The sequence below is a fragment of the Lutzomyia longipalpis genome, chromosome 1 (genome assembly GCF_024334085.1).
Source record: "Lutzomyia longipalpis isolate SR_M1_2022 chromosome 1, ASM2433408v1".
NCBI classification, from domain to species: domain Eukaryota; kingdom Metazoa; phylum Arthropoda; class Insecta; order Diptera; family Psychodidae; genus Lutzomyia; species Lutzomyia longipalpis.
This window is the reverse complement of record NC_074707.1, coordinates 46,033,139-46,040,810: the sequence shown is the minus strand read 5'-3', so window position 1 is coordinate 46,040,810 and position 7,672 is coordinate 46,033,139. Positions and strand designations below refer to the sequence as shown.

The following is a 7,672-nucleotide window of genomic DNA, read 5'->3' as shown; positions in this document are numbered from 1 at the left end:
TTTTTTCAACAATAAAATCTCTAACTGAGTGCTTTAAAGACGGCGTTTTATCAACTACTGACGGAGTAGAGAACCAATTGAGAATTTTATTAACTAACATCTTATCTTGCGGCTATTTTTTTTCTACTTCTCAAACCTCTAAAACAGATATGAGCGATAATAAAACATTAGGTCAAGTGAATACTCCTGTCGTTGAATTACCCCCCAGATTAGCTCAAGAAATAATTTATCATTTTATTACAACTTTGCTTTTGGCTGTGCTAGCTTTTCTCGCAAAACACGTCGTAGAATCTTTCCACTTGGATTCTTTGGAATTTCTTCAACAAAATGTATCCCACCACGCAATCTTTTTGGGTTTGACACCCGTTCTGCTACAAAGTTGGCAATTTCTTCCCCTGAAGCCTTTAAATTGTCCTTCAAGACTACAAAAGCCGTGGGAAGTTCTCCAGTCTGTGGATCAGGAATTCCAATTACTGCAGCATCCTTGATAGCAGGATGAGTTAGGAGGAGAGCTTCTAGCTCAGCTGGAGCTACTTGAAAGCTATTGTACTTGATGAGCTCCTTTAGGCGATCCACAATGTAAAAGTTCTTTCCTTCATCGTAGTATCCGACATCCCCAGTATGCAACCAACCGTCCTTAATTGTATCTTGCGTTGCTTTAGGATTCCTATAGTAGCCCTTCATAATTGTAGGACCCTTGAAGCAGAGTTCTCCACGCTTATTTGGTCCAAGTATTTCTCCAGTTTCCATATCGATAACTTTACCCCAAGTTCTCGCCGTTATAACTCCTGCGCTTCCCTGAACAGGAACTGATCCTCTTGATCCTAAAACCGTTAACGTTGTCTCCGTCATACCATACCCTTGTTGGACTTTCGTTAAGCTGGGAATCTGTTGTTTAACTTCATCCTCAGTATCCTTCCCCAGTGGGGCAGCTCCGTAGAAAAGTTCCTTCAAGCAGCTCAGGTTGTAGTTCATCAAATTCGGATTCTTCGCGAGGAAGACCATCAATGGTGGCACGACAAATGCATGCGTAACTTTGTAATTCTGAAATGTAAAAGAGAAATTTTTAGCAACTGAAGGTGTTAATAAATGTGATGAACACACCTGAATTGCATTCAAAAATGTTTTCTCCTCAAAACGCGGCAAAGAGACAATTCTCACACCTTTGGTAATTAGGCAAATGAGTGTTACGAGACCATAAGAATGGAACCATGGAAGAATACCAAGGCTGCACACATTTGGTAACGTGAACATTGACCTCTTGGTTTCTCTGCAAAAGAAGGGAAAGTTATTTTAATTTCTTTCAAATGTTAGAGAAGAAATTTTCTTACTCTAAATTTCCCAAAGCTTCCAGCATGTTGAGGTCAGACAATACAACGCCTTTTGGTAAGCCTGTTGTTCCTGATGACATCAAAATAAATCCATCATTCTGCTCTTTATCGATTTGTGGAAGTTTGTACTCCCTTTCGGTCATTTTATTCTTTGGATCCTTGAGGATCTGTTTGAAGTTCGGAGTCCTAGATAAATTAATTCCCGAAGTATGTCCAATATGAATAATCTCCTGAACAGACGGAGCATCCTTACAGACTTCCTGAACATTCTCCATTGCCGATGATGTTACAAAAATGATTTTAGGTGTAGTTAAATAAACGACGTGCTTTATTTCACCTGAAAAACTTTGCGAGTTTTTTTTTAATAGCCCTGACCTTGCTCTAAAGCTGTACTTACGTTTAACATATCGCGGATTTATGGTAGACAGTGTTGCTCCGCATAGAATAGTTGCAAAGACAACTACTGCAAATTCCAAGCGATTTTCACAGCATAATCCAATAACATCTCTCCCAATACCTTTCCCTTGGAGATATTTAACCAAGGTTAATGCCCTGTCTAAGAGATTTGTGTACGTAATAGGCTCGCCCGTTGCTCCATCAATCTGTTAAGCAGAATATTCTTGGCCTAATTTCTTTCAATTTCTTTTCTATATTTGGTGGACTTACAATTGCAATTTTATTTCCATTTTCCTTGAGAGTCTTTAGCACATATTCAGCCAAACTTTTGTAGTTGGAAGAATAGTCTATCACAGCGGGTCCGCCGTAAATCACGAAACTTTCTTGAGGCATTACTTCTGCGTACGAGAATCTCACGAAGACTGAGCGTGAAGAGAAAATTCACAACGAGTTTAGAGTACGTCTCAGACTTTATCATACTGATAAGACAAAGAGAAGATGGTTGTTATTACATACTTAAGATCCTTGTTGACAAAATAATTAAACAGATACGGGAGTAATTTTTTTTTGAGTACCTACCATCTCTGGAAACTCCAGCAAACTTTCTCCATTATTGCAAACTCACTCTCTAATCTTATTCCGCTCTTTAATATAATTATTTCTCTTTACATAACAATCACCTGAAAAATTGGCATAAAAAATGACTACAATCACCTTATCAGTTAGAAATTTAGTATGATTGGCAAATTGCTTTTATAGCTTCGATTGTGGCTTCTTGATAAGGAGTCGCAATTCTCGTCTAAGGATTTTCCCACTTGGATTCTTTGGTATTTCATCAATGAAGCGTACACCACCGCGTAGTTGTTTGTAGTTGGTAACCTTGCTGGCGATGTAGTCCTTAATTTCCTTCTCTGAAACATCAGTGTTGGGTTTCTTGACAACAAAGGCCAGAGGAAGTTCTCCGGCAGCATCATCTGGAAGTCCAATAACAGCAGCATCAAGGACCTTTGGATGGGCCACAAGGAGAGCTTCTAACTCAGCAGGAGGAACTTGGAAGCCTTTGTACTTGATGAGTTCCTTTAGACGATCAACAATGAAGAAGAATTTATCCTCGTCGTAGTATCCAACGTCTCCTGTATGGAGCCATCCGTCCTTATCCATTGTATCCTTCGTAGCAGCATCATTCCCAATGTATCCTCGCATAATTTGTGGTCCTTTGAAGCAGAGTTCTCCTGGTTGATTTGGCCCCAAGATCTTCCCTGTTTCAGGATCAACAACTTTGCAATAAGTCCCAATAACGACAGTTCCAACACTTCCTGGTTTCGTTGTTTCTCCACTTGTTGACAAAACACTGAGGGTTGTTTCGGATAAACCAAATCCTTGTCTTATTCCCTTTATATTGGGAATCCTGGCCTTCACAGCATCTTCCACTTCCTTGCTAAGCGGTGCAGCTCCGCAGAATAATTCCTGAAGGCTGCTCAAGTCATATTTATCAACTAACGGATGCTTGGCTAGGAAAACCATCAATGGTGGCACCATAAAGGCATGAGTGGCTTTGTACTTTTCAATTGAACTAAGGAATAAGTGCTCCTCAAATCGTGGTAACAGGATCAAGACGATACCACCGATTGATGATGAAATAAGGGTCATTAGACCGTAAACGTGGAACCACGGAATGATGCTCAAGATGATCAGCTCCATATCCTCTGAATAGAGTTTACTTCGTGCATCTCTACAAGAACCAAGGAAAGAAAATTTAATTGTGCTTTCTCTTTAAGTCAGAGCTTAATTTAACCTACACTGATTGCCCTAACGTTGCCAGGATATTCCTTTCGGTAATTTGAACTCCTTTGGGCAGCCCCGTTGTTCCCGATGACATCATTATCAAAGCACTACGGTCGAGGTTTTCTGGTGGATTTACAAACTCATCTTCAGGCTTGGCATACCTGCCATCCTTGAGGATGTCCTGAAAGAGCAGCACTCCCTTAACGATCTCCGTGTCGCCATACTGAATAATTTTCTCAACGAATGGACATTTTTTCGTAACATCAATTAGCCTTTCTACGGCGAGTTCAGTTCCAAAAATAACTTTAGGTCTCGTCAGTTGAAGTGTGTGGATCATTTCACCTGGAAGTGATAAAGTTAATGCATTATTTCAATTTACATTTCTATGAGAATTCACAATAAAGTAGAATTAAAGCAATGGGAATATATTGAATTCAGAGCCCTAAACCGGGTAATTTTTTAACGGCTCCGACTAATTTTTCTCGTGAGAACGTTTGATGATAGAGCAGTTGTTAAAGGGATTCTTACAAAAACTAGCTGTAGTGATTACAATTAATAGAGTAATTATGACTAAGGTATCAGTTTTTCACGGTTCATCACGAGTCCATAAATATCACATAAAAATTATTTATAACGACAAGAAATGATTGGAACTGACTTTTTGCTGCTCTTAAAGAAGTTTATAAGAATGGTTCTGAAGAAATAAATTTTCTAGAACTAGAAAGTCAACCTGGGTTTTATCAGAGTTTAATTTTTAAATTGTAGTGCTAGCTTTAGATAGTTCCGGACCTAAAGAATGTTTTATGCTTCAATCATTGTATTTTATTTGTTAATTTTCTACTCAATTTGATTTTTTCTTTTAAGGATTTCTAACTTGTTTAAGATACTTTGTATCTTAATTAATTAAATTGTATATCTCCTTTGAACTTTAAACGTTTAATTTAGACCCGAATTATGAATTCAGATACTTTTATCTCATAATTTGTAATATTCTGATATTTTTTACACGAAACTAATTTCCTTAATTTAATTTTAAATCACTTTTAACCCGTTAAAGTTATTAGCCGGATAGCCACCTAAAATTTACTCAACTTAGGTCTCCCTAATTTAATTTCAGTAAAACGACCCGATCTCAAATTTACGAGCTTTTTTAAATGAATGACCGTTTGGGTATGAAAATTGATTCAATTCATTTTTTTTTAACAAAACACATGTACTTTCTATTGATTATGCTTTTGCGCACACAAACTCACGTTCAGTGTAGAGGAGATTGAGTGTTGTTACCGTGGCCCCCATGAGGAGAGCACCAAACACGGTAAAGGGAAATTCTATGCGATTTTCACTGCAAATTCCAATAACATCGCCAGCCTTAACACCATTCTGACGGAAAAATTCAGCCAAATGAAGGGCTTTCTCTTTAATTTCTCTGTAAGTTGTCTCCTTTCCCGTCAGCCCGTCTATCTGTGGGAGTCAAGAATGAGATATTCCTTATCTCAAATACTAGGTCATGATTACATTTGGAAAAAGAGCTCATTTAATGTACTTACAATCCCAACTTTGTCACCATTATTGTTCAATTGGAAGAGAAGAAGCTCCCCAAGGGATCCGACGATTTTTGTAAAATCCGTGGTTCGTTCTCCACCAAAGATTATGTACTTTTCTTCGTCACTCATTGTTGTTGCTTGGATGGTGCTGCTTGTTGTGTACAACCTTCACGGGCAGCTCGGTTCAATTAACTGCGACACTGAACATCGCCCAAGACTAAGATATGACTTTAAAGTGGTTGCTCTCTGAACCCCACATGCGAGTTGTGTACGGAAAAACACGAAGAACGAGCTCTAGTCGCTGCTTCCATTGACTATTTCAACAAAACTTATGCAACCAATGTGCTATGCGCGCGTAACCAGCCAGCAAAAAATGCTCAAAGCCGATACATCAATAAAATTCTTAAGTCTTATTGAATCAGAATTGCATTAGAACATTAATTTTAATAAATTCTTTCATGTTGATCTGTTAAAAAAAATTAAAATTGATTTTTTATGTAAAGAAGTCTGTCCCAAGTCTGTTTATTCTAACTCTATAGTAACGAACACAATGCAAATTAATCTACATTTAATCCTTTAGCTTTGAATTTCTCCAACAACTAAATGCTTATTTATCAAAAACCTACTGAAGATTGCTTATCAATTGATACAGATACCCATATTCCGCCTAATCAGTTACTTATCATTCAGCTATTTCTTAAAGCTTCGATTGTGGTTTCTTGATAAGGAGCCGCAATTCCCTTCGCAGAATTTTTCCACTTGGATTTTTAGGGATTTCATCAATGAAGCGTACACCACCGCGTAGCTGTTTGTAGTTTGTGACTTTGCTGGCAATGTAGTCCTTAATTTCCTTCTCTGTAACATCCGTGTTGGGTTTTTTGACGACAAAGGCCAGAGGAAGTTCTCCAGCAGCATCATCAGGGAGTCCAATAACAGCAGCATCTAGAACTTTTGGATGAGCCACAAGGAGAGCTTCCAGTTCAGCAGGAGGAACTTGGAATCCTTTGTATTTAATGAGTTCCTTCAGACGATCTACGATAAAGAAGTATTTATCTTCGTCGTAGTATCCAACGTCTCCTGTGTGAAAGTATCCATCCTTATCCATTGTATCCTTTGTTGCAGCATCATTCCCAATGTATCCTCGCATAATTTGTGGTCCTTTGAAGCAGAGTTCTCCTGGTTGATTTGGCCCCAGGATCTTTCCTGTTTCTGGATCAACAACTTTGCAGTATGTCGCACTAACAACAGTTCCAGAGCTTCCTGGTTTAGTTCGTCCTTTGGAAAATAGCGCACTGAGGCTTGTTTCGGATAAGGCGTAACCCTGACGGATTTCTTTTATGTTGCGTATCCTGGCCTTTACGGCATCTTCCACTTCCTTGCTAAGCGGTGCAGCTCCGCAGTATAGTTCACGTAGACTGCTCAAATCATACTTACTAACTAATGGATTCTTTGCCAAGAAAACCATCAATGGTGGTACCATTAGTATTTTGTTTGCTTTGTACTTTTCAATGGAGCTGAGAAAGAGTTTCTCTTCAAAGCGCGGAAGAGATATTAAAGTTATACCACAAGTTCCTAAAGCCAGGATATTTCCAAGGCCGAAAATATGGAACCAAGGAAGGCAGGACATTATGCGTTCTCCTGTACCTTCAAAGAATTTATCGTCACTGAAAAAGATGGAAAATTGTTAGATCTTTTAGAGCCTTTTTATAGTTAGCTCAGCTTACATAAACTGCCCAAATAATGCCAGGATATTTCTCTCAGTAATCTGCACGCCTTTTGGTAATCCTGTTGTTCCCGAGGATAAGACAATCACAGCATTTCGATCCAAATCTTCATGAGGGCTTTCGTAATCTTGGTTTGTTCTTGAAGCATTTCTTTGGTCATTAATAATGTCGTGAAAGTATAAAACTCCTTTTATTCCTGATGGCCATCCGAACTGGACAATTTTCTCCACAAATTGACATTCTTTGGCAACATTAATAAGCCTGTCAATGTTGGATCTTGTTCCGAAAATTATTTTAGGTTTTGTTAGTTGAAAGGCATGACTTATTTCACCTGTTAAATAGAAAAATTTTGCGTGAAAAATTAGGTGAATTTTTAAAAAAATAATTCTAAAACTCACCTTCCTTGTAGGAGAAATTAATAGGTGCTACTGTAACACCTGCAAGGAGAGCTCCGTAGACCGTATAGACAAATTCATTGCAATTTTCACTGCAAATTCCAATCACATCTCCAGCTTTAATTCCATTCTTATGGAAAAAATCAACCAAGATCAGAGCTTTCTCCTTAATTTCTCCGTACGTTATTTCCTTCTCAGTTTCAGCTTCAATCTGAAAGTAAAAGAGCAAATTAGCATAAAAGGGTAAAGATCAAAGATAAATCTCAAACTTACAATCGCTACTTTATCCTTTTTCGTGTTTAGTATTGAATGGAGATATTTGCTAAGAGAACCGAATAAATTTGCAAAGTTTGTGATTTGTTCACCGCCAAAAATAATATTTGTCTTTTTAGCCATTTGCAGGGAACTTTATCTCTTACAACAACCACTCGCAAATAAGGCTAATGTCTTACTGATTTGCTGTTTATATAAAGTCAAGATATGACTATAAAATTTTT

General features: G+C 38.0%; 3 protein-coding genes across 4 annotated transcripts; all 3 read right to left on the bottom strand.

The window, feature by feature from the left end:
* Positions 1-66: 66 nt before the first annotated feature.
* On the bottom strand, positions 67-2,421 carry LOC129787822 (uncharacterized). 2 transcript variants are annotated; one of them, XM_055823623.1, is made up of 6 exons: positions 2,307-2,421; positions 1,998-2,206; positions 1,729-1,933; positions 1,332-1,668; positions 1,105-1,270; positions 67-1,044 (listed from the first exon to the last, which is right to left on the bottom strand). In XM_055823623.1, the coding sequence occupies exons 2-6, from the start codon at positions 2,118-2,120 to the stop codon at positions 238-240; spliced, it is 1,638 nt and encodes a 545-aa protein (XP_055679598.1). In that variant the 5' UTR covers positions 2,121-2,206; positions 2,307-2,421; the 3' UTR covers positions 67-237. The 2 variants fall into 2 exon arrangements, with proteins under 2 accessions (XP_055679598.1, XP_055679599.1); XM_055823624.1 differs by lacking the exons at positions 1,998-2,206; positions 2,307-2,421 and having other exon boundaries at positions 1,332-1,676; positions 1,729-1,842.
* Positions 2,357-5,365, bottom strand: LOC129787821 (uncharacterized). Its single transcript, XM_055823622.1, has 4 exons — positions 5,060-5,365; positions 4,766-4,973; positions 3,527-3,854; positions 2,357-3,459 (listed from the first exon to the last, which is right to left on the bottom strand). The coding sequence occupies exons 1-4, from the start codon at positions 5,183-5,185 to the stop codon at positions 2,481-2,483; spliced, it is 1,641 nt and encodes a 546-aa protein (XP_055679597.1). The 5' UTR covers positions 5,186-5,365; the 3' UTR covers positions 2,357-2,480.
* Positions 5,366-5,480: 115 nt separating this feature from the next.
* LOC129787824 (uncharacterized) lies at positions 5,481-7,628 on the bottom strand. Its single transcript, XM_055823627.1, has 4 exons — positions 7,449-7,628; positions 7,179-7,386; positions 6,781-7,111; positions 5,481-6,720 (listed from the first exon to the last, which is right to left on the bottom strand). The coding sequence occupies exons 1-4, from the start codon at positions 7,569-7,571 to the stop codon at positions 5,754-5,756; spliced, it is 1,629 nt and encodes a 542-aa protein (XP_055679602.1). The 5' UTR covers positions 7,572-7,628; the 3' UTR covers positions 5,481-5,753.
* Positions 7,629-7,672: the final 44 nt, after the last annotated feature.

Bases quoted from the DNA above. Each gene is read 5' to 3' on its own strand.
- LOC129787822 (XM_055823623.1), bottom strand. From the start codon at position 2,120: ATGCCTCAAGAAAGTTTCGTGATTTACGGCGGACCCGCTGTGATAGAC. The intron at 1,271-1,331 runs GTAAGAAAATTT...CTTCTTTTGCAG, and splicing joins GAAGCTTTGGGAAATTTAGA to AGAAACCAAGAGGTCAATGT. The intron at 1,045-1,104 runs GTGTGTTCATCA...TTTACATTTCAG, and splicing joins CATTTTTGAATGCAATTCAG to AATTACAAAGTTACGCATGC.
- LOC129787821 (XM_055823622.1), bottom strand. From the start codon at position 5,185: ATGAGTGACGAAGAAAAGTACATAATCTTTGGTGGAGAACGAACCACG. The intron at 3,855-4,765 runs GTGAGTTTGTGT...TATCACTTCCAG, and splicing joins CAATCTCCTCTACACTGAAC to GTGAAATGATCCACACACTT. The intron at 3,460-3,526 runs GTAGGTTAAATT...TGGTTCTTGTAG, and splicing joins GCAACGTTAGGGCAATCAGT to AGATGCACGAAGTAAACTCT.
- LOC129787824 (XM_055823627.1), bottom strand. From the start codon at position 7,571: ATGGCTAAAAAGACAAATATTATTTTTGGCGGTGAACAAATCACAAAC. The intron at 7,387-7,448 runs GTAAGTTTGAGA...TTTTACTTTCAG, and splicing joins AAAAGGATAAAGTAGCGATT to ATTGAAGCTGAAACTGAGAA. The intron at 7,112-7,178 runs GTGAGTTTTAGA...TCTATTTAACAG, and splicing joins TAATTTCTCCTACAAGGAAG to GTGAAATAAGTCATGCCTTT.